Raw genomic sequence first — 26,977 nt, 5'->3', positions numbered from 1 at the left:
TATATCATTCGACGAGATTGAGCAAAATAGCTTGCACTTGTCATGGAAACGGGCTGTGCGACTGTAAGAGGGTCGAAATTTTCATGCCACTTTGCACGCGAATTATTTATATACGGGTCCATCATCATCTTCCCATGATCAAACTGAGAAACAAGGTGCTCGAATTAAAACTATTGCACAATCGTAAAACGAAACCTGTCCCAGGTGCCGGGTGACGGTGATTGCGGAGGTGACGCGACGCGGAAAGCAATAATTAAACCAAGAAAGACTAGGCTCGATCGAGGAGGTCCCCACCAGTCATGCCCACTTACTTTGACTGCACTTCGTGTGTGCGCGCGATTGCGTGCAATCTCTTGGATCTTGCGGCAGCTTAGTTCACTTAATCGGTCGCGGGACTCCAAACATGGGACAGTTGCAGCTTTCGGAGGGTATTACGTTCCAACATAGTTGCAAAGTGGCAAACATCACTTCGTCATCGATGTCACTGCCGGCGCGCCGCTGATCGTCGTGCATTTCATTAAGCGTGCTGGATTGATTGAATTAATTTACGCTTATTTACGGTCACTATTGGTTGCGTGAAGAATTTGGTTTGATGCGGTTGTTAATTTCGATGCTTTGATTACCGTATAGGAGAAACGAGAGTAATGCAATTTGATTACTGCAAGGTTGATTTTCAATCCCAAAATGTACTGTTTGGTTCTTACGACGTGTGCAGTTTTGAGCAAATCTCACTTAACTTTTCAAAAGGAACTAAGTAACATTTTTTTCATGAATTAATTTGAGTACTGCAATCAAAAGCTTTCATGTTTTTCTGTTGATTGCGCTATTCAACTTAATTCATGAAAAAAATGTTACTTAGGTCCTTTTGAAAAGTTAAGCGAGAAATCACCAGTGAGACCGCATGCAGAGTAAGATTCAAGCTAGGGTGGTGGCTTATTACATACATACACCCATAAAAAGTCTCCAGTAGCCTTGCGAGCAAAGGCGTAGGATTGCCAATCCGGAGATGGCGAGTTCGATTCTCGGTCCGGTCTAGGATGTTTTCGGGTTGGAAACATTCTCGACACCCTGGGCATAGTGTATCCATTGTACTTGCCACACAAGATACATACTCATGCAATGGCGGGCATAGAAAAGCTTTCAATTAATAACTGAGGAAATGCTAATAGAATACTAAGTTGAAAAGCTAGGCCAAGTTCCAGTTGGAATGTAGAGCCATGGAGAAGAAGAAGAAGAAGAAGAAGAAGAAGAAGAAGAAGAAGAAGAAGAAGAAGAAGAACCCATAAAAAGTAGCTATCTGATCATACTCCAAAATATTTGGAGTTTTTTTTTATTCCGAGAGGCATGTCCAAGGATCCTATAGCTTTGTCAAACAGATCATTGTTCTAAATAACAGGGATGGGGCATGAGAACGAAATTTAAAAAATGTGGCGAAAGGACATGACATTTACCGTTTTGACTCATATTACGAACACTTAAGCACATTTTTCACTTCGGAGGTCTTTATGGCAAACGAATCAAAATATATTAATAGATCTATTGTTCCCATCGGGTAGCGCAAGAAAAGAACTTTCATATAAGTGCTTGATAATCATATTTTATTGATTGTAACTATCAATACTTGATGATTTTATTCTGACAAATTTTGTCTCAAATGCCAAACACCCATAGTAAAAATTGTCTCAAATTGCGAACACTTTGATTCAAATTCCAAACTCCACATTAAATGCACTAAAAGGCAAAATTTCAACGTTATCAAATTGTTAGAAAATTATGATGCCATTGATCTGTTTGCCTGATGATAAAATTTGTTTGTTTATGCAATAATAACGAAATGTTTTAGATAAATCTCCATGTAACAAGTGTTCGGAATATGAGTCTTTTCGGGATTTGAGTCAAAACGGTATGTCAGATTTAGGGCAATGAGCTATTAGAAGCAGTTTTAGGAACCTTTAAGGGCTACATGTTTATATAAAAACGTTTTGACATCGAGTTCGATGTCTTCTTCAGGGAAAAAATGTTGAATAAAAATTTTTTTTTTCTTGAAGAAGACATCGAAGCCGATGTCGAAACATTGGACAAATTTTAAAAATGCGTACTGCATAGCCGAAAAATCTCAAAAATTGACTTGATTGTTAAAATATAAAAATTTGAATGAAAGGAATACAAAGACTACACAATTAAAAAACAGAGAGGATGACGGGGTTTTATTAAAAATGTCGGTAATCGGCTTCTTCAACTGATCCGTGAGTTCCGCTGCAATTCGTTGGTGCGCTGTTCTCCGATGTATTCAAGTTTTGTTTTTGAAGAACCGAGTTTGAATTGAAGTGCCCAATGATTAAAACATCCCTGCCAAAGTTTGCTGCCAATCAGAGAATTTTTGGAAAGTCCTCGACCTTTCCGAAAGTTATTTGTGGCTATGTTCAGATATCCGATAAATCAGAAAGGAGTCTGAATTTGCTCGATGGAGTTTTTATCGCCTTATTTAAATAGACTAAATCGTCAGCCCGAATACTGCCTGGAATCCCGTGGTGGTTTTGGGGATATTCGTATCTGGGGCATCGGCAAATAAAGTGCCCTACATTGTTCACTACTCCGCAAAGATCACAAAATGACAGGAAAGGGCCTCCTCTGAAGTTGTGGGAGATCCTTGTGTGACCAGTCTGAAGCCTCGATATGATAACCTGGTCTTTCTGGGAAGCAGGATCGTTTCAGGGGTCACTGGGGCCCTTGATTTTTCGTTGAAATAGTGAGTTGCTACTGTCCGATCCCAGTTCTGGCCAATGACACTCTTTGTCCATTTTTTTAACGTCGGTCAGCGGTACAAAACGGGTGTAAGGCAACCCCCGGTGCCCAACACTGACCTGGGCAAAGGTGATACCAGGCATACCTGCAAGAATTCCTTGTATCCAGGGGTGTTTGGGAGTCTCACTCTGTAGGGCAGCAATCACACGATGCAAACCACGATGGGTTTATCTTGGCTGGAGCCATCAGTCAGCTTTTGGCCCGTGCCACTGGAGGGAGACTGGCGCCGGCCATCTCATGATTGCCGGATGGTGCGGCAGCAAATTAGGCTTATTTCCAACAGATAGCCGTGAGAAATTGATGTCGAAAGGGAATAACACCGGGAGTGGATGGAAGCAGGCCAGAGGCTAAGCGGATTTAACCGTCGAAGACAGGGCATTGACAGGGCTCGGTAGGCAGAGCAAGTTAGCTCAAGACCATAGACTAATCGGCTGTCGATGGTGGCTTGGCCGATTCTCAGTCTACTGTTCCTGTTGTTTGTACGGTGCTTCTTTGCCATCACCGCCCAGAAGTGTGGTAGAAATGTCAAGTTTCAGTCAGTTTCGATCTCGAGGATCCTAACAATTTTTTGATTGGACACTGCTAAAGTGCCTAGTTTAATAGCAGGTCCTCCTGATGAAGATTGTAGCAGATGTGCCCAGGAACACATTTTCTGGCGTCCATGCTGAAACCGACGGATAAAGCCCAACGATGAATGGCACTAAACAACGCCTGGGTTCTAATTCTGGTCCGTTCAGGCGTACTGCGACCACGACCCACAGTATGTCGTCGGCATAGACGAATAGTCGAATAATAGACGAATAGTACTGTCACTGCTAATACTCTGGAGACTCCGTCCACAGCAATGAGAAATATTGTCACTGACAGGAAGAGCCAGTCTCTTCGTCCAATGAGATTTTTTTTGGCGAAGGCAAACATGTTGCCGGTGATGCCCCATTCCTGTAGTTTGTGGAGGACCCAAGTGTCAAGTGAAACCAGGTCAACATGCTTGCCATCGTTGTACGCTTCTCCAATACATTTTTGGAATTAAATTTTTCACTTGTTATATTATATTCAATTGCACAAATCGAGTTTCATTTTTTTAGTTCTTCTTCTTCTTTTTATTGGTATTACATCCCCAACTTGGACATTGTGTTCATTTAGCACTTCTCCAGTTATTAACTCAAGCTCTATCTGGAATAAGGGCGAATGTCGCAAGAGATGATTCTCTTCGTCGACTTCCCCTCTTTTAACTAAAAGTGACTAGCAGCGGATTTCTATGTGGGTTATCACCTCAGAACGATAGAAAATAATGCGAACGAGCATTCTGAGGTGATAAACTGCAAAGAAATCCTTTGCTTGTCACTTTTATTCAAAAGAGGGGAAGTCGACGAAGAGAATTCTCTCTTGCGACATTCGCCCTTTTACCAGATAGATATAGAGATAACAAATTTATCATGAGTATAGCATCCCGAATCAGTTCTCTATCATGACAGCTTGCGGAAAAAAGTTTCTCGCGGTGTGCTACATATCGTATATGTATACAGAGATGATAAGTGAAAGACTTGCTCTTTCTCTTTAGGATTCAAGCCCTGATCCCCGTTTATTAAGATGAACAAACTAAAGTACTGTAAATAAGAAATATAAAATAGCTAGGAGAAGTAATGGTCAAGTACTGATTCCACTGATGAAACTCTTAGTGCAGTACGAAGCGCATTTCGTAACACTATTAACACAAGCAGTGCAAACTAAGGTGATGGGCCGTTTGGCCAAAAGTGGTTTGGCCAAATATGTCATTTGGCCGAGCAAACCATTAAGCCAAAATTCATCTGGCCGAAAGTCTTTTTGACCGAAATAGAAAAACGATCGAACTGGTCATTTGGTCGAAAGAGTCGATTGGCCGAAATCGATTTGGCAGAAAAATTCATTTGCTCGAATGGTTGAAAATGGCGTTTAGTTAAATAGGCCATTATTGGCCAAATAGATTGTTTGGCCGAAAATACTGTTTGCCCGAAATGGTCGTTTTGCTTTTGAGACATTTGTGAGAAGCGAGAATAGAGAATTTGGAAGTGAAATGCCTCACTTCCCAATCCTCACTTCTTATTTCTTACTTCTCATTTCTCATTTTACTCAGTGAGAATTGTGAAGTATTAGTACGAGCATGATGAACACACACTTCGTAGTTGTGTCGAGTACGAGACACAGGAGATGGTCTTACTGTTGAGGTCGAAATACGTATCTGTTAACCTACAAATTAAATTAAATGGGATAGTACTAACCCACCTTATTTTTTCTTTTTTAATGTGTTTTTTTTAATTCTAGGATTGAGTTCAACACAGAACCGAACTCGCCTAAAAGCTCTAAATAATTTTCTTATCAACTTCTTAGTTTCTGCTCCGTGATTGACCAGAACACTCGCAATTGCACCTTAATGTGTGTATTGCTGGTCGCGTTCATACAGTCTATCAGGAATGAAAAGGAATTGATGTTACAGTCACTCGCCCACTGGAAACCGAGAATCCCTCTGCACTTGGCATAATTTAAAATGGTGTTTTATTATCATTCGTCACTTTGCACTTTTTTAAAGTGAAAAATGAGGAGTGAGACGAGGGAAGTAATAACTGAGAAGTATTCTCATTATATACTTCTTAATTATCACTTAAACCTTTTCACTATTGTCTAGCCAAGCGACATTTTGGGTCATATGACCCGTTAAGCAAACGACATTTACGGTTACCCGTTCGGTCAAATTATATTTTCCACCATATGACCACTACCAGAAGGCATTTTCGGCCTGATGACCTATTCGACCAAACGACTTTTTAGATCCTGTTCGGTCAAATGATATTTTCAACCAAATGGCAGTTTCTGCCAAACGTCCATTTCAGCTAAGCGTCTTTTTCGGCCAAACAATCAGTTAGGCCAAACCACTCTCACGTACGCCGCTTTCGGTCAAATGACATTATCGGCCAAACGTTCAAATCGATAAGAAGTCGAGTCAAGTACGAGACACTAAAGACGGCCTAACAGTTGAGATCGAAATATGATGATGATGATGATGATGATGATGATGATGGTCCCGCCACATACCCCTACAAAGGTTTGAGCTAGACGATTTATCTTTAAGATAATTGATTGAATTTAATTTTTCAACAATTTAATCAGATTTGCAAAACAAAACAAAAACGATCTGATTACCATCACAGATATAAATTTCATAACTTTCCATTACTATCCAGCAAAAATAATAAATGTAAAATACTGTTTAATTCATCTACAGATTCTCATAAGTATCAGTAGTGATGCTTCGAGTTCATAAAAATGCAAAACTTGTGATACCTCTCGCACAGATTTCAAAAGTTCCACCAAGAATCGCGTTTCATGTTATTACAAGTAACGTTAGCCACTCGAAAGCATCAATAATAATCTAATAAACTATGTCGTTGTCAACAAAATCAAAACTTGTGTTACCGCTCCGTCGATATCAAAAGTTTTGTTATCAACCGCAAACCAAACTCTACTAGATAGCCTATTACTAATCCGCAGAATCATTGAAACAGCTGAAAAAGCGCAAGGCTGTACATAAATTTAAAAATCATTCATATTTGCTTTACGCGCGCAGGACTCAAACATTTGTAGACTACACAAGAAAAAGGTCAAATTACAATTACGTCAATAAATATAAAATCCATCATCATCATCGAGGCGAACAAAATAGTTTATTAGTGCCTCAAAAATTGAAAAACACAATTTGTCCAAACAAAATATCCGTAGGTCAAACTTTGTCAAGATACAATAATTAATGATTTTTAAAATGTCAACTAAGTAGCTGCTTAAAATACAGCTTTTACGTGTGAAACACAAAGTCTTTTGAATTGTGATAATGTCGTTGCATCGTTTGATATGTGTAGGCATCGAATTGAAATCATTGATACCTTTAAAAACAAAGAATTTTGTGAAGCTCCATGCAAAAGTTGGGTGTTCTTACATCCTCCGCGTTTCTAGTGTTATATCTATGAATGTCACTTCCTCTTTCAATTCGATCACACAAATATCGAGGCAGCAAACCATTTACTACTTTGAAAATGAACACCATTGTTAAATACACAATTCTTTGCTTCACCGAGAGCCACTGCAATGCATCCAACAAAAGTTGAGGAAGTGAATCTGTTACATCTTAAAATCAAACGCATAATCTTATTCTGCAAGCGCTGCAAATCTCGATATTTGTGTCTGATTTGCTAAAAACAAAATGGAAGGACAAAAGTCCAAGTGAGGAGAGATGATTGATTTGTACAACTGTATTTTACTAGCTGTATTTAATTCGTTTTTCAGTCGACATAGGATTCCATACTTCTTGGCTATTTTCTTGATGACATTGTCAATATGTTGGTCAAATTTCAATTTATCATCAATAATCACGCCAAGATATTTAATTTCCGTACGCGATCAAGAGTCTCGTCATCAATTTTCACAGAGACATTATCAATTGAACGATTTCATGAAATAACCATATACTTTGTTTTACTAATATTCAATTTCAATTGTTTGTACTTCAACCATCTACTTAAAGAATGCAAATCTTCATTCAAGTGTTCAATCGCTTCCTCCAGATTTTGAGCTGCAATGAATATTACAGTATCATCAGCAAACAAATTAATGTCACAATAACGTAAGACCCGTCGCATGTCATTAATGTACATAATGAACAAAAGGGCCCTAATACACTTCCCTGTGGTACACCAAGGTCATTCTCCACGGGACACGACACATAATCATTGAAAGCAGTCCGTTGGGATCTGTCAGACAAATAGCTTTCAAACCATTTGTATGCAGAACCCGAAATTCCAAAGCGCTTAACAGTTTTCAACAATAAGGGCCGAAAAATTGTCTCAAAAGCGCGTTTGAGATCCAAAAACACAGCTAGAATAGTATCTTTACGCTCCATATTTTCCTTCCATTTAGATAATACCAAGTTCAATGCAGTTTCACAGGAATGACCTTCCCTGTAACCTGATTGTTCCGGTATTAACAAGTTATTACTATTTAAATATGTAATTAGCTGGCCTTTAACTACAAGTTCTAAAATTTTCTCTAATGTGTGCAACATGTTGATGGGACGAAACTCTTCGGCTTTAATCGTTCCAGCAACTTTTGTATTGGAATCACTAGTGATTCCTTCCAAACAATGCGGCACGTGCCCAATTTGTAACGATTCATTTATAAGGTCCAGCAAGTTGCGTCCAATGACATGAAAGCAATCCTGAATAACTCTAGCATTAACATTATCAACTCCAGCCGTTTTACCTAAAGAAAAGCAAATGTTTTTAAGTTCTTCAAAAGTAATCGGGTGAAAACAATCAAATCTACAGTTAATATTTATCGGCTGTTTTATTTCATCAGGCTCATCCACTAACTCGATAGATCGGTTAATGGATAAGACACTATTGACGAAATAGTCGTTGAATTTAGATGCAATTTCTTGTTCTGACTGTTCTAATGTGCCATTGAAAGTTATGGACCGCGGCTTGCAACTACTAGGCTTTAATAATGATTTCAATATTTTCCATAACTCTTTGCTGTTGTTTTGATGCTGATAAATTTTCCTCTGAATATACTCGCAACGTGTACGTGTCAAAGATTGCGAATATTTGTTCCGCGCTACCTGATACCTATTCAATGATTTTCATTATTAGTTCTACGAAACTTTTTATACAATTTATCTCTTTTACGTTTCAGGCGCAAAAGATCTAAATTATACCAGCTGTTAGAATTATGCAAAGTTACTAACTTCTGTTCTACTAATTGATTGGTACAGGATTTCAAAACGTTTGTAAGAACAGCTGATCTTTCATCTATATTACCGGAATTTTCTTGAAAATCCACGTTTCTTTCGACAAGACCCGAAATTGCTTGTTTAGAATATTTTCTCCAGCACTTCATTTTAATTAAATTACTATCATTACTATTATTGTCGGTAACGTTAATGACTAGCGTTTCATGATCAGTTACTTTTAATTCATCACTCGTTTCGCTAGTTACAGAATCAAAATTTGTATACACATGATCAATCAAAGTTCTACTGTGCTGGGAAATACGCGTATAAGAATTTACTTTTTGTTTCAAATTAAAAGAATCCGCTAAATGTTTCAAATGATTCGAATTGGAATCGTCACACCAATTGATATTAAAATCACCAGCAATTACATTTAATTTACTAGGATCTATAAATGACTCAAACCAGTTTTCCAAAATTTCAATAAAACGCTGGTCACTTGCACTGGGAGAGTGATATAAAACACCATAATTACCCATCTTCATGCCACGTACAACTGCAATGCCTAAGAACCAGTTTCCATCACAAACTTCGTTTAATTGAAGCTTGAACTGAACTGATTCTTTGACATAAATAACAACACCGCCAGTGTGTCTAGAATGTGATAAACAAGCAGCTACACTATAACCCGGAATGCTATACTGATCAAATGCTTCAATGTCGACTATATGAGTTTCAGATAAAACACTAAAAATGGACGTTTATCTTCTACAATCTTACGTAATGCAACGTAGTTTGTAGACAAACCCGCAATATTCAAATACAAAATATCGAATCTGCTCACATTTCTACTAGAACTTGGTTGCTATTCATTTGAAACGTAAGCTGCTCTTTTCCGTTCAACTAATCGCTTATAAACACTACACTCAGTACTGAAGGCACTGTGGTTCACGTCCAATTTCATTTTACGTTCGGAATTCATTTTTATACAATTGACACATTTCAATACAGTTGACGTGCATTCGGATGTCTTGTGACGATCGCTGCACTTTGAGCACGCAATGCTGTTTTTGCAATCCGTACTCATGTGCCCAAATTCTCCACATTGAAAACATCTCAAAACACTAATTTCAGGAACAACAAGGCACCGATCAAACCTTATGTTAACTTTTCTCGCGGTCAACAAACAACTATAAGTCTCTTTATCGACTTCAATAACAACATTGTTCTTGTTATACTTAAAACGTGGATTTTCATACATTCTTATTACTTTAACATCATTTATTGCGATGTCTTCATTCTGATCTTTCAAAATCTGAATGAATTCATCGGAAGAAAACTTATCGCACATTCCCATCACTTTTAGTCTTGGCACCGATGAGGAACAACAGCATTATAGTTTTCTCCCAGATCGCTTTGAATGCCATTTTACAACATCAACATTAAATCCTGTTGCACACTCAGCAATAATAGAGCCATTTTTCCGTTTTAAAGTTACTGATCCTGTGTGTTTTCGGATCCAGTTTACTATTCAAAAATTTACGAGTATCATCGCTACTCTGGTTGGACTCTTTCGGTTTAATCACAATGACCGGACGAGCCTTACGAGGGACCTTTACTTCCTTAGGCGCAGTGACTTTTTCATTACTTTAACGTTATTTTTCCCAACATTACTTTTAACAATATCCGCGAAACTAACATTTTCTGGCATTTGCAATATCAGATGTGTCGTCAACATCTTGTACCTTACGCTTTTTCGTTTTGGGAGTCAAATTAGGTCCATGTAGCCTTTCGCGATGTACCTTGCATTTCATTCATTACAGCTACATTTCTACTCGGGTTAAATTGAAAAAATGAACATTTCATATTTTCCATTTCTTTGCTGATCGAATCTTTGAGACCATTAACAGCCTCGTTCAAAACCTCAGATACATTTTTCTGCAATTTCTCAATACCGATTAACAACGCGCTGTCTATTTGGGCAGTAATGTGATTCCGAATATCACCGATCGAATCAGAAAGAGAAGAAAGTTTCTTCATCTCTTCATCGAAACGAATGGTATTCGGAACCTGTACATTCTGTCCGTCGCAAGATCGACTAGATAGACAGTCACAACACTTGAAAAAACATTTGCATTCTCCGTAATCAATCTAGACGCTGCCTTCGCTTCAATAGGAGAGCAGCGGGCATGAAAATATTTCCCACATTAGAAAACAACACAGTGGGAAATCGTTGATTGCGATCCCCACTTTACACTTTTCGCACTCCATCCTCTACACAGCAGTGGACTCAAACATGCAACAACACACTACACTATCCACAGAGAATAAAAGAAATGGGGCAAGCAAATGAACAACAACAGCTTGCCGCGCGAAGCTATAGGTAGAACTATGGCTTCACGGGATGCTGTGTTGAGTAATAAATGTTAAATTAAATGAAAATTTGGCACGGAGGCTTAATGCCTCCTACTTATCCTGTTATAATCACGAAAAGGGCACACGATAGAAATATTTTTCCCGCGGCACAAGTTCACTTTCACACGTAAAAATTAACTTTTCTTTCCGCACAGAGGCAAACAAACTATGATGTCCACCATCACCACACAGAAATACGTATCTGCAAATATTACAAAACGTGGTGGAATTCAATGGTGGAAAGTACTAAACTCGTCTTATGGCAGCATATTATAAAAAAAAATAGAAAAATTAGGATTTTGGAATTTGGCCTGTGGAAATGTTTCCACGTATCACGTAACTTACGTTATTTAAGGACTGTTCAGTTTATTCAGAGGACACTTTCGCATGACGATATAAAACAGACAGATTGGTCAGTTTTGATAGAGTTTGCCTTATCGTGTATTATGATACACTGTCAATCAACTGTAATTTTTGAAAAGAGGTAAAACAGTTTAAATCCAACAAAATGGCGCCTATTGTCAAAGCTTCTCGAATTTCGCGTAAACATAAGTTTCCCAACACATTTTTTATAAGCTAAATTGACAGTTGTAATAAAAAATGTAAATCGGGATGTCAACAAAATCATAAAGAAGATCAGAAAGAAACACACTGTCATTGATTTGTCGAAATCCAGAAACATTAGAGCCTGTGGCAGCCCAAAAACGGAATATAAACAGTTTTAGCTGTTGAAAATCCAACAAATTGAGATTGTTATAAATATCCAAACTTCTGAGTTAGAATTGCTTCGTTGATAATTGGATTTTATGTCTAGAAGGTCAGATAATATATTCAACGAAACAAAACAGATTTCTAAAAAGATTTATGATCTAAAAAACATCGACAATACAACGTGTCCTCTTTATAAACTGAACAGTCCTTAGTCCCTTTTATTAGAGTGAACTAAAATAAATTCATGAGAATTTTATCTCTGAAAGAAAACCAGATTAAGATTTCTTCTTCGTTTTGATCAATTGGACTGGACTTATAATTTTACAGTATGTACATTTGAAATAGTTATCTTTAGCGACGTACGCAGGGCCAGAGAATCATTTTTTCTTGAATGGCGCATGCGAAACAAGCGACAAAAAAGAACAAACGACAAAGCATGTTTTTTGTCATAGATAATAACGACAAAGATCCGAATTTTTTTGCAGGCAACAAAAAAAAGACAGTTTTGTTGCTAACTTTTCATCCCGGTATTTTGCATAATCTCTACAGCAAAATTCGGTTTTATGCTATCATAGTTTCTGCTTTTATGGAAATATTTGAGAATCTGGCTCTGATTACAAAAATAGCATCGTATTCTCGGGAATATCAGAGTATGCAAGGCAAATGATTCTTGTCATATTGTGTTTGGGTTCTGATAAAGGCTTGTTGCGAGGTGCGTTTGTCACTAACAAACTTTGTTGACGACAAACGGTATTCTAAGGAAAAAAAAAACAAATAATAATATTATCTAAGAACCAAATTTTGAAATTTAAAATATTTTTTGAGGAATCTCGAGATTTTCCCAGCGTTTATTAAATTGGTAAAATGTATTTTTCGTACTACAGTGAACTCTCCCTAACTCGGTGTTCTCCCGAGCAGTAGCGACGACCTCGATAACAGAAATTGGTATGAACTAGCCTTGCATAAGAGGTTAAATACCAAAAAAATAATACCAAAAACTTATATGCAGAATACTTGAGACATAACATGCATACACTTGAAGCATAACATGCCAAGTGAATAATAATTGGTTAAGCATTTGGTATTGAAATAGAATTTAATAACAAAGTATGTTATGGCTTAAGTATTGTGCATATAAATTTTTGGTATTTTACCTCTTATGCAGGGCTAGTTCATAACAGAGTATGGTATCAATAACAGAATTAGGTATTATTTTGCCAATTTCTCCTGCTCGGGCTGTAACTCGATATTTTCCCTTACTTGATGAAATTCAAAGTCTCTTGAATCTAGTATAGGGACACGGCAGGTATTTTCGTCTGTTCGTCATAGTCTCGAAAACCAATAAAAGAGACGCTTTTTTGTAAAACTCATACGTACCAAATCGTAAGCTCAGGAGAAACGTTCTGCTATAGTGGAGTTCTAGCAAATGTACGTTGCTTTCATTAGTTTTAGCCCCTATGACGATGGACGGAAATACCTGCAGTGTCCCTACTGAATTTCCTCCGTGAGTCGATACCTCCCTTACTCAATATTCTATAATTCGAAGTAATTTTCCAATGCATTTTCACCTCACGGTTCTCATTCTCGCACAACATACACGAATTCCGTTTGGTCGAATGCCGTTTCGCCGAATACTTAAAAATAAACTTAAATTGTGAGTAGTTAGAAGTTCGGGTGAGAAATTAGAAACTGTGAAATGAGAAGTGGGAAGTGACTAATAATAAGCGATAAGTGATAAGTGGAAAGTGAGAAGTATGAAATAAGAAGTGAAAAATGAGAAGTGAGAAGTGGGAATTGAGAATTGACAAGTGAGAAGTGAGTAGTTAGCGGTGAGATGTGAGAAATGAAAAGTGAGAAGTAAAGAGTAAGTGGAAGGAGTGAGCAGTAAGAAGTGGAAAGTAAGAAGTGAGAAGTAAGAAGTGAAAAGTGATAAGATCTTTTTTCTACTGTCTTCCTTTTTCCTTTATCTTTTCCCTTATTCCTTCTTTTTTCTTCCCTCTTCTTTCTACTTACTTCCGCTTTCTTCCTTCTTTCCTCGTAAGAAAGAAGTTTGAGGTGGGAATTGAGAAGTGAATGAGCAGTGAGAAGAGAGAAGTGAAAACTGAGAAATGAAAAATTCGAAGCCCGAAGAGAGAAGTAAGAAGAAGGAGTGAGAAGTTAGAAATGAGAAGCGAAATTTTAGCAAAGATAAGTGAGCAGAGAGCAGAAGATGTAAAAAGTGAGGAGTGAGGGGTGAGAAAAGAGAAGTGGGATGTGAAGAGAAGTGAGAATTGAAAATTGTGAAATTAATCCTTATTCTTTCCAATTTTATTTTTACTACTTTTTGCTACCTTTTTCCATCTGCTTTCTTTTTTTACTTATTACCTTTTTTCTTCTTCCTTATTCTCTCTTGCAACGACTTTCTTCCTTCTTCCTTCACCATTGTCCTTATTTCTTCTTCCCCTTCCATCTACACTCTCCCGTTTTCATATTTTTTTCTCCTTCTATCTTCCTAATTCCTTCATCCCTTTTCCTTCTTCCTTTTTACTTCTTCCTTCGACTTTTTTCTTTTCCCTTCTTGCTTCTTCCTCCTTCCTTCTGCTTCCTGTCTTATATCTCACTAACTGCTCACTTCTCATCATCTCGCTTCTCACATCCCAGTTATCATTCATCACTTCTAACCTCTTGCTTATGTTTCCCTCACTGCTAATTCCTACTTTTCACTTCGCAACTATCACATGTCTCGAGTCACCACGAGTACGCTGGCTCCTTCCCCTCTCTTATTAACTGTATAATAAAATGATATTGATTGTATATATCACAAAGAACCATGGCTCCGTAAAGTGTTATACACGCCTGAGCCTACCAAATAAACGAACTTGGAAAGTAAAACTATCACATGTCACTTTTCACTAATCACTTCTCATTTCTCACTTCTCACTACTCCCTTTTCATTTGCTATTGCACACATCTCACTACTAAGTACTCACTTCCATTTTTCAGTACTCACTTCTCACTACCCTGTACTCACTTCGAACATCTCATTTTTCACTTCTCAGTTCTCACTTTTAACTGTTCACTTCGAAAATCTCACTTCTCCCTGCACAACGAAACAATTAAACCTATTCGGCCAAATGACCTTAAACCATGTTTCTACATGCTATGAAAAGTATTTATACCTTACGGTGTATCAACTTTGTTAGATATACCGCAACGTACCAACCTTGCATGACTTGAACACCATTTTATTTGTAACTTTTGAACCGATGGTTATCAAATTCAATAGTGATCAATAGAATGTAACTTGTTGCGAGAAAATATAAGGATTACTATATGAAAAATTGGCTAATGTTTTTCGGTTTTCGCTTGCACACACTCACCGACAGACAGACATGGTTCCAGAATTATAATTATTTTTGCATTCATTTATTGTTACCAATGTAGGATTGCAATCTTTGTGTTTTTGTAGTCATAAGTCAAAATGTGGAGATCACCTGATTAAAGCTATGTCCATTTAGAATCCGGAATAATTAAATCATCTGTATCTCGGTAACGGATTGACGTACAAATAAGGTTAATACAAAAACAATAGTAATTCACTGTACTTTAAGGAAAAAATATTGATACAAATAATTTCTTCTTGTTTCTAGTGAAAATTCGCACCTTCTTCTTTATTCCTCTTATCAAAAGTTGCACACCTCCGGAGTCAACTTCCTTGGCACATTTGTTCCACATTTTGGTCATCTGAGTCGCGTCCCGAGCTGTTTTTCCACTTTTCTTAAGCTTCCGGTTCATTACTGCCCAAAATGTCTTGATGGACCGGAGCTGTGGGCAGTTGCGTGGATTTATGTTTTTATAGGTGAAATCTTCGTTATTATCGCGGTACCACTGGATGACTTCCCGGCTGTAGTGGCAACTCGCCAAATCTGGCCAAAACTTCACGGGACCTTTATGGGCTTTATGGAAGGTAGACCGCGGTTTTTGAGACATTCCTCATTGTATAACTTCGAGTCCATCGTTATTCGTCACAAACACTTAGGTCTTTGCTCCACAGCTGCATATCCCTTGCCAAAATCATCTGTTTTTTTTGCAAGTTTGTCCAAAAAGCAAACTTAAACTTTGCAGGAACTACTCCTCGTGCCGTCGCCATGTAGAATTTTTGGCTAGGAAGCTGTCCGAAATCCATTTTGACGTAGGTTCCATCGTCGATGAGCAGGATTATCAACGTGGGTGTGCAGATTTTTTTCTCTCCTTTCGGCTTCCATCTGGAATAATTTTTGACTCACCTCACGAAACATCGTGAAATTCATACCACAGCAAGTGGGCGCCTGGGTAGACAAACCGCTTTGAAAGAATTTTTGCAGCGGTCACTTTACGTGCCGCTGCAATACAATAAATGATTCCGGGTTCTAAATGGACATAGCTTTAGGCGTCTGAGTGTGCCAATCTGTTTCCATCTTTCTTCCTGAGCACCCTCTTTTGGTCACACTTCTCTCTTACAAGTAGATAAAAATTAGTTAAAGCTGTATGACCATTTCAGCATTCAAAAAGCATAAAATAACCAACTGGAGAGAGATCGTCCGTACTTTCAGGAGAACACAAAGAAGATCAAGTGGAGGTGATATAATCTCAAAAGTGGGTTATATTTTGTACGCTACACTTCGTAGAAATGGAGTCAATTTGGGCTCGTTTTTCTGATATCTTAGAACATGGTCAGAGTTTGCAGATATCGCTAGCTTTGGTTTTTCGCTTTACAGCATACAAGGTTTATGTATTCAAAAAGTATTTAGCAAAGTTCTCCTAAAAAACCTTGCCGATGACGCCAAATCCGTAATTTTATTACTTTTGGAGATTTATTAGGTTTTATACGAATAAGGTTTTAACATGTTCGTCTTTTCGGCATACATGCAAAATGGAGACATGGTTCATTAGTTTCGTGGATAAAGGGCGGGCTCTTCTCCCCATCTATTGGGTCAATCTGGGAAACGAAGGCTAGATTATAATATTGCATGTACGAACTTTCTTCTGGAAGGAGATTCTCTATACATCCCGTGGATTCGCATAAGCGTCTTTGCTTATGGAACCACCCCACCCATTTTTGGCCCTTCATACAGGAGTCTGATGAAATACAAACAATAGCATAATCATGATCAAATCGTTTGTCAGATATGGCCAGTGCTATCGGCAGGTGCCTTGCTACAATAGATGGTAGTATCATCATCATCATCATCATCACATGCAAAAAGGAGACATGGTGCATTAATACAACAACTCCTTGTGACTAAACTACTTGAAGTTTCATCGGGGGAAATGCACACTTAAATTTTTTCGCCGAGATCTCAGCATTTTTTCTTTATTTTCCCGAGGTGGGCACCGCCGAGTTTCAGCAAACATTATTTTTGCCGAGATATCAGTAAAAGTGACGTTTCAGTTGCTGAGATATGGTAAATATTATGCCGAAAATCAGTAATAAACCAAATTTTATGCCGAAGTTCAGTTGTGAAATTTACTGAGCTACAGCGGTGCCCGATTTTGCCGAGCTCGAGAAAGAAAAAGTTAGTGTGTGCCAAAATACGGAAGATTTATATCTTTTTTACATAGTAGAAAAAGGTTTCTGACTAAATTTTCCTGAACTCGACAGTTCAGGTATTGAAATATAATTAATTATGTTATGCGTATGAGATTGTCTGCCACAATTTGGCTTTTGTCATGATGATACAGACATTTCAAATATATATGACTAAAAAAATTATAAAAACTGTTGATAAAAAATGTCTTTTTCTTCTTCTTGTTGTTATTGGCATTAAATCCTCCTTCTGGTACATTGTTGCCTTCCACATTTGTTAACTGCGAGTTTTCTAAGCCAAGTTACCATTTTTGTGTTCGTATTTCATGAGGCTAGCACAATGACACTTTTATGACCTAGACTTCCTAGACCGGACCGGGAATGATGAAAAAACCAGGTTTAATTAATGTCACTAGATATAAAAAATTCTGGTCAAGACACTGATAGGTCACCAATCGAACTGCCATTTGTGGGATCCAATCCAACATGACGCTTCAAATGGGCTTGAATCAATGGAGAGTATTGAGATAGTGCTGATAAATATATTGGAAAATTATTCCAAAAATATAAAAATATAAAATGTCCAAAGAAAAAAATTTGGTCTGGGATTTACTAGTTGAGCAACATTTTATTCGATTTTTCGCGAATATAATGTGAAAAGGTGTGTTTGCTTGGTGAAAGCAACTTACAAAAGCTAATAATCGGGCGGCAGCTTGAACTTTCTCAAAGGTTGCCAAAATCTAACAAGATTTTTTTTCTGATTAAAAAATCTAACCGTTTTCATTCGGACCGACTCTATATCTAGTGACTTTAGTTTTAAGGTGAAGCGTTGTGACACTCAAATTTCAATGTGATTGTGTAATAAAAATCATCAACCACGGATTTGTAGTGGTGGAAACTTCCAATACAAATTCAGTAAGCATACACGTGGGATTGGCATTGGTCGTTGGCATAGTGCGTTACTGGGGGGATTTTTTTCACTTTGTTCACTTGCTTATATATCTTCCCTAAATTAGCGCTATGTGATAATATTATCATACCGCCGCATAGATTGAACTTAGAACTAAGTCCAGATTTACTTTTTTAGTGAGAAGATGGTCTGGAATGTAGGCAATATATCAATTAAATTTATCTGTGCATATCGGGGTTGGAGGGGTGGGTGATTGTTTGACTGTGTTGGTAAGCCGCAAGGCAGCCATTCTGAATGACATGTCATGAAGCCTTAATGAGTTGTCGACATAAAATGCAACATAATGCGCAAAGTAATGAAATTACGAAATTGGCGTCTTCGATAAAAATTTTCAGGAGTACTTTTGTGAATACTCAAACCATGTTGTAAAGTAAAAAAAGATATAATGCATCTCGCTTTTAGGGGGATTGATCATCAAGCTGAATATTTTTAAAGAAGCGCTTCATTCAACTGATAAAATGTCTGGAAGACACCATTACACTTAATCGCATAACGCATAATCAAACGCGCAAAAAACATGATTTCAGCCACTGCGAGTTGTGTAAAATAAGTTACAATTTTTTTTCTAAAGATTTTATCATGAGGTATTGCCTTTCCGAACCAGTTCATTATCGTAATGGCTTTCGAAAAACGTCTCTCACGGTATGCTACATACATGACACTTTTTTTGTGAAGAAAATGTCAGCTGGTTTTATTATAACGAATGCCTATGCACGTGTTGGTTTTACACAAAATTCAGAACCAATAAATAGATATAATGTTTTATACTTACTTTTGACTGTGTAACAATATCTTTCTTCGAGAGAGCATTGAAAAGCAGGATACAGTAAATAATCAAATATAGTCACGCAAGCTATTATTAATTAAAAATACACAAAACAAGCAAGCACGGATTGATTCAAACAAAGCATTACACCTCACGAAGCTAATCTAAATCCCGATCACGTATCGCAGGGATATCAAGTTGCACGCGCACAAACACACAAGCTATAGACCTCCAAGATGCATCTCGGAGTGGTAGCGAACACAATTTTCCCACGACCTGCGGCGGGTGACTCAAAAACAGCAGCGGCAATACAGCAAACAACATCAGCCGGAGAGGTGGTGGACAAACACACGACACGATCCAAATCACAAACAAGCAGAAAGCGAAAGTGTTGACCAACAGAAGAAAACGCGCAACAAACGGCCGAACTTACATCAACGAGAGCGTCTTCCGGACCGGTGGCGGCAGATGCCACCTACTGGTGCTGAAGTACTCCAACCAACCGCTGCGGCTTCCTCCGCCACTGCTGCCGCTACTGGACGAGGGGGAATTTGAGATGGAACTAGAACTGCCCATCACAACGGGCCGACGGCGGCAGTCCAAAAGAAACGAGTCACCATTCTCGTCATCGTCGCTGACGTCCATCTCGAGACCCTGGGGGTGGCGGCTACTGCTGCTGCTGGTGGTGCTGTTGCTGCTGCCGCTGTGGTACAAGGGGTAAGCATGTCGTCGGCTGGCGAAGGGAGTTCTCGCCGTTCTGTTGTTGTTATGATCGGTGACCTGATAGTCGTACTGCTCTCGTCCGGTGCAACTTTGGTATTATTGTTGGGGTTAGGGCAGATTATGGGGTGATTGCGCATGGAGGACCAGAAAAATAAAACAGATAGAAACCGTTCATTAGATGGTACGAATTGACAGAAAAATGTCTTGAAAAATGAATATAAAGTCAGTCCAGTCGTAAATCATACAAGTGAATGGTCAAGAGAATGCACAATAATCATATTTGGATAATGAGGTTTTTAGAGCTGGCCAGACTAAGGGCTGAATAACATATTATTCAAATTATCGACAATGGAAATAACATCATATCCTTAACTGATAATGAGAAACATGTTTATGAAATTCTTACAAAACGAATTTACTTGCAGTCATTCAACACGGAATTAGGCAATAACCTTGAAAATGTCTCGACTAAAAAAATAGATCCGAAATCGCTGTGTCAAGCCTTTAAATAAACGATCATTTTCTCACATTCTGATCATAATTAATGACCTTCGTCATTAAAAATTATATCTGAACTTCATCTCGACTAATTTTTTCGCCCCATTCCGCTAAGGCGCCGGTAAGTAATCCATCAAGATAAATTGTTTTTCTGCACCTGTTGCTTTTTCCATTCCCATATCATTAATCGGCACAGTTTGTGTCTCGATCCAACCCGACGGCAGCGTTGGAACTGTTCCCCAGTCCACTCGAAGCCATTTCACTTTCGATCACAACCCATTCATACTTGATTGCTTATCAACTTCCTTCCTGCGCCCGACCGGGACCGGTACCGTTTACCACGATACCGTAGCACTATCGCTATCGAAGACACAGGGGAAACGCAATAACAAATCGATCCCTTAAACTGAACTCATTTTCACTCCATATCGCATTGATTAAAATGCCCTCTGGGACGACGGGTGGGACCTCAGGACCGACCAACCAGCGGACTGATTTACGGGCGGACATTTGTCTCTCATTTCCTTTAGCGCACCATGCGCGCCCGTTCGGTTTGATTACCGTGGAAACGGTGAAACCGAAACACCACCCACCGAATGACCAAGCCCTACAAAAGAAAGTTTTTCAAGGTCCACTTTCGACCAGTTTGGAATTCATTTTCACTGGAAACGATAATCGGTCGGTGTTTGTTTTTTTTCCTGCTTGTACAAAGTGTTAATAAGACGATCCGTTTGTGTTCGTCGTTTGTGGAAAATGAGGCTACGAACGAGTCGCTGCGCGGTGACCGGTGACGCGGCGGTGGCGAGGGAGTGAAATGAAAATGCAAACGTCCACCTGGATTTGGGTTTACGATCTTATATGGCGATATTCTCACTTTCAAGCGAACGTCGTATTTGGATAACAGTATTTCTCCAGCATTGAATTTGTAATGATCTGGGAAATGTGTATTTTGGAACTTCTCACATTGCAATTGAGAAACTCTGGACCCGTTTAAATCCGAAGAATGCGTTTACAACGCATTAGATACGAGTCAACGATTTGTCCTAAATTTGTGTCTGGAGAAGTGAACAGAGACGCTATCAGATGTCCCACTTCGGAGCGCGTCATGAGTTGTAGTTTTATTAGTCGTTGCTTGACGTCTATTAACACGATCTCATCAGTTCCTAATTCGGCAGATGCTCAACAGTCGTAAAATGAGGGAAGACGCGGCGGCGGCGGCGGCTGTAGTGGTGACCAGTCAAGTCGCATGCAGCAGGTCACGAAGAAGCGATGACGAGCAATGAGATTAATCTCGCGGGATTTTTATGTAAGCTTTAAAACCCAGATGGAAACCAAGGATGATGGCGATGATGGCTAATGTGTGTAACTTTTTCACGCCTTCGATCGAAGAGAAATATTCGGGACAAACGGTGATTCGTTTTGGAACGTAAATATAGTTTGCGACATTATTTTAACCGATTCAATACGGATGGGTCATATATGGTCCAATAATGAAATCAGCTGTCAAAATTCGGTTTTCAGAGATTGAGCAGAGCTTTCTTCAGCAAAGATGTTCAAAACTGATTGTTCTGTCCTGGAAAATATTGAACATGTATGGTAATGGATAACATTATAGTATACAGAATCCATACTATTTGGCGATCTCTATGTAATTTGGCCGAACAAACAATTTGACTTCAGCACAATTGGCTGAAAATGTCATTTGATCGGAAGGGGCATAAGGCCGGAAATGTCGTTCAGCCGAACAGTTCCTTTGCTTGAGCTTGAGCTTGATTGACTGCTCGTAGTTGCTATTCCATTATGACTAGATCAGCTGCTTTTGTACAGGGAACCAACAGATGTTTGATTGGGACTAACATGCACACATCTTCAATGTACATGTACTGGTGATCTCATTTGCTAGGTCATATTGGCGCCTGCCACGCCAGAATGCAAGTCAATGTAGGGAAGGGGGAGGAAATGATGATGTAATCACTCGCGCACTGAAAGCCGAATATACCTCTGCACTTGCCACGAGTTCATGCGGAATTTGTTGAAATTTTTGGGTTAGGTTCGAGAGACAGAGGTCCGTCTTGGTTAACGAGCTGACAATTTGATATAAGGTACACTGGGGGAAGTGGAAAAAGGGGGTAAGTGTAAAAATCGACTCGAAAAATTGTAATTGTACATACTTTACAATTTTTACCACACCATAACATTGTGCAAGCATATACTTTGATGCCCACACTAATACTATATTAAAATTTGTATAATACATACACTAACACAGTTAACGCTTGAGCTGTCATTTGAGGTTTCGAGAAAAGTTAATTTTTGCATTCATAATATCAATTCTTATTTGCACACATTGTCCCTTTTTTCAGTGAATTTATGTCACAAGTGACCATTTTAATACAATTAAACTAATCACATTCAATTTGCAGTGGTTTGTACCATGAAAGCAAATAATTTAAAGATTTTACACTTACTTCTGGTTTCAAACACTGCGGGGGAAGTGGAAAATGTTCTGATCACGCAATTATTTCCTTCAATCCAGGGTTTATTTTGATGGCAGTGAATCTTAATATGTTCTTTCTTTCTTATCATTGTGATTTCAGTGGTGATTGGACTAATGTACATAAGAAAAAGCCTGATTAATCCACCTATCGGTATTAATGCCTTTCACATGTTTTATATATGGAAAAATGTACGAGGAAGAAAAACAGGGTGGCCACTGAAATTCGATTTTCAAATTCCCGTTTTTTTTCCCGCTTTTCCCGATAAATTTTATTAAATTTTCCCGGTTTTTATTTAACTTGAAAAAAATTAGCGTAAGAGTTTTTGGACCGTACCCTATGTGTTTTATCTTTTATCTTTTATTTTTTGCCCAAAAATAATATTTTGAGGGGGCAACAAAATAAAATTCCGATAATTTTGATAATTTTCAAAACATTCTTTAACAAATCCGAGAAGTTTTTTTACTTTTTCACTTTTTCCCCCCTCCCCTTGACCTTCCAACTAATAGGACATAATGTTAATTGAATATTTGTAACGGCCTAATAGCAACTGATAACTTGTAATGCACTTTTGAAAAAAATACATTAAATTACCAACAACGTGTTATGCAAAATGCTTTAATCAACAGACACACTGAAATTGTGCGCCTTGTGACCATGTAATGGGAATTTTATCAATATGGTAATACCACATTAGCACCTAATTACAATGGTTTGAATCTTTTCTTAGTTGCAAAACTGTCGTATTTTTTTTGTTGGTTGCGAAACTTTCGTAAGCTTCTAACAGAGCCAATTGACATAGCATACCAGTCTAGTGTGGATCTTTCTTCTTAGAGCATAATGTTCACAGAAAGCAGAAAAAATAGTATCTTATAGTGCAGCCGAAATGTTTTTAATGATCAGCTCTTCAGAGACCTTCCTAAGTAACTGATATATCTGATGAAGAAATAATCGCAAGATTATGTGAGAAAAGACACAATTCTCGAAATCGAATTAAATCAATGTTTTTAACTTAGAGAACTTAGCAATGCAGTAAGTAAAGCAGTGTATAACCTCATCATAGTTATTGGTATTGCTTTTCTAAAAATCTACAAAATTATAAAACAATTAATTTGAACACAGATTTACCCCGAAGTCCCAAATCTTTGTTTCCGACCAAAATCATTATTTTGTTTTTTTTATAGTTTTAGGCACATTTTGGGCAATCAAAACATTCAGTTCGTAATTTAATCTGCATTTCAAATTTCTAGAATTTTGTTTTCTTTTTTCAGATTTCTAATCATTAAATTAAAATCTTGAATCTATTATTGAGAAGTTTGAACGTTCTTATTCAATATTATAATATTGTAATTTTCAAAGTTTTGGAACTTATTCCTTATTTTTCGAGAAACAAGTTAAAACATATTTTAGAGTATATCTTTTACCATCATAACCTTATATTATATTAGGTTAGTTGGGAAAAACACTAAACTGTAATAATGTAAAATATCACAGACATAATCACGAAGTATCAACAAATGACATTTTTTTATTATTTGTCGAATTTCAAAATTCCAAACAACCCTTGATCATGTATCAAAATATATATTATTCACCATATTCATTTTTTGTTTCGAGTTCGATAATAGAAGTATCTTCGTCTAAAGACGAGCTTGGAGATTAAAAGAATAACTTAAAGATGAAAGAATGAAAATTTCGATATTCGCTTCTAAGCTTGCCTCGTAACTACGTAATGAACTTATAAAACATAAAAAATCACAATAATAAAGATTTAAAAAAATGCCTCGTGGCAAATATCTATGATATATGTCACTAGAAATTGATATCAAAATGATCTAGTGACAACACAAACTGGATTTGAAAAAAAAATCTACTTAATTACCTTACTTAATTAGGTACCACACAGCATGTACTAAAATCAAATAATTCAGTCAGAATGTGACTGAGTAATAAACATTGAAGAGTATTTTTTTCCTTTTATCAACATTATTTAAAAAAATACAAGAATTTTAAATGTAATTTGACGAAAACTTATTTTTTCCCGGTACATGTGCTGAATTCCCGGGTTTTCCCGCTTTTTTTCCCGGTGACATCAATTTCCCGTCTTTTTCCCGCTTTTCCCGTTTTTCCCGGTTCGGTGGCCACCCTGGAAAAAACTAGCACCGGTAGGTGAATATATTCCATAATTCACATTCATTTACATTTATAGCAAGTTTTGCCGTTGAATGCATTTTATTGTGCGAACAAAATGGGTAAGGATAAGTGCTTAAAAATAGGAGATAATTTTGTACGTGTTTTTCGCACACACATACATACAAACACGCACACACAGACATCATCTCAATTCATTGAACTAAGTAGATTAGTTTATAATCCTGCAAGCCCCAGTTTTCCTATAAAAAAATCATCTTTGGGGCGAACTTATAAATTTTACGTACACTTAATGTTCAAGAATGCAAAACCAGCCCTTCACTAGCTATAACGAGAATTCCTTGGGGACCTATTCCGTTAAGCCAATGAAATTATTCGACGAAAGATACTCAGAGCATTTACCGTTTTGATTTTAGTTATATGTAACTACTCATCACAATTGAAGGTCACTGTAACATGGGTTTTCCACTTACCCCATTCCACAGGGTTAAGAGGAAAAACAACTCCTTATTTTTAAATCTTTTTCCATAAAGTTCAAGCAACCAAAATGGTATGAATTACCGCACAGTTGGTGCAAAATTGACTGTTTTTGATAGCCCATTTTGATTGAATGCATTTAGATCATTTTAACTGGTTTTACACTAATTTAAACATGCACTATCGATTTTTCCTTTTCCACTTTTCCACCTTATAGGAGAAAGCAACTGATGGAATTTATAATTGCATGTTTGGAAACGCGCTTTATAGTTCATTTCCAATTCTAGCAGATTACTGTTAGAATATTCAAGTTGAAGGTATAGGAATTGGGATGGAAACGGTATGGAAGTCCATTTCCAGTTCTAGCGATTGCTAGAACATGACAAATATAGAGAAAGATACAAAGTAGGAGAATGGAACGGACCAGGGATTGAACCCACGACCTCCTGCGTATGAGGCAGAAGCAGTAGCCATATGACTACCAAGCCCGTTCAGCCGAACAGTTCCTTTGGCTGAAAAAGTCAGTTGGCCGAAACGCTTAATTTGGCTGAAATGATCATTTGGCAGAAAGGGCCGTTTGGTCGAAGTGAACATACGACCGAAAGTTTCGTTAGACTGAGCCGGTCATTTTGGCGGAAAAGTCGTTTAGCCGCAAAGGTCTCTATGGCCGAAAATGCCGTTTGGTCGACTGGTTGTTTGGCAGAAAAGACACTTTCGGGCCAAATGGCTTTTCCTGCCAAAATAGCCTTTCTCTCAACCGCCTTTTTGGGCCAAACGACCATTCCGGCTAAACGACATTTTCAGCTAAATGGTCTGTAAGGGAAAATAACTTTTATGGCCAAATTACCAGGTTGGACGAATGTCCCCCTCGGCGGTTCGTCACTTTCGGCCAAAACAATAGCTACCAAATAAAAGTTTCGGGTAAATGGACTTCGGCTAGATGACTTCCGGCTCAAATTGCTATCGGGAAGTGGCATTCGAACTAATGGCTTTCCGCCAAATGACTTTTGGTCAAACGACGGAAGAGACGTTTAGGCGAAGGCCACATGGTCGAAAGGTGTTTGGCCGCAATATATATGGCCGAAAATGTCACTTAGCTGAAATGGATATACTAATTAAGGAAATGCACATATGACCGAAAATGTCGTTTGACCGAACTGGTCATTAGGCCGAAAAAGTCGTTTGGTCACTTGACCGAAAATACCGTTTGGCAGAAAGGTTATTATTATTATGTCTTTATTTAAGAGATTTGCAGCAGTTGGCTGGCTCGCCTCTGATCAGGCAGAAAGGTAATTTGATTAAAAATGTCATTTGGCCAAACGGGTCGACATTTTTGACCATAACACACGTTCAGCAAACGACATTTTCGGCTGTATGGCTCATTCGACCAAATGGCATTTTCCGCAAGTGGCCATTTCTGTCAAACGACTATTCGAGTCGAACGACATATTCCGCCAGCTTACTAATTCGGTAAAATGACCTGTTAGGGCAGTGGTTCTCAACCTTTTTCTTGAGAGGTACCCTTTCGAATTTTCGAACATTCATTGAGGTACCTCCTATTTTTCCGCTGTTAATTAAAACAAGAAAAACTGCAAACAAACATAATATATGACTCTCAAAAATGTTGTCTGAAATCATCGTTATTCTGCGAATTCTTGCAGTTCAT

At 37.9% G+C, this 26,977-nt stretch overlaps 1 protein-coding gene across 3 annotated transcripts in view; it reads right to left on the bottom strand.

Moving 5' to 3' along the window:
* LOC134213601 (protein Shroom) overlaps positions 1–26,977 on the bottom strand; it is a 929,824-nt gene that overhangs the window by 70,466 nt on the left and 832,381 nt on the right. For 2 of the 3 annotated variants that reach the window (XM_062692809.1, XM_062692810.1), the window contains exon 9: positions 19,401–19,778. The exons of the other annotated variant lie outside the window; for it this stretch is intronic. In XM_062692809.1, coding sequence (XP_062548793.1) covers positions 19,401–19,778 — 378 coding nt within the window. The remainder of the gene's footprint in view (positions 1–19,400; positions 19,779–26,977) is intronic. 3 annotated transcript variants of the gene reach the window in all.

This window comes from Armigeres subalbatus, chromosome 2 (assembly GCF_024139115.2).
Source record: "Armigeres subalbatus isolate Guangzhou_Male chromosome 2, GZ_Asu_2, whole genome shotgun sequence".
In the NCBI taxonomy this organism is placed as follows: Eukaryota; Metazoa; Arthropoda; class Insecta; order Diptera; family Culicidae; genus Armigeres; species Armigeres subalbatus.
This window is presented reverse-complemented; position numbering and strand designations above follow the sequence as displayed.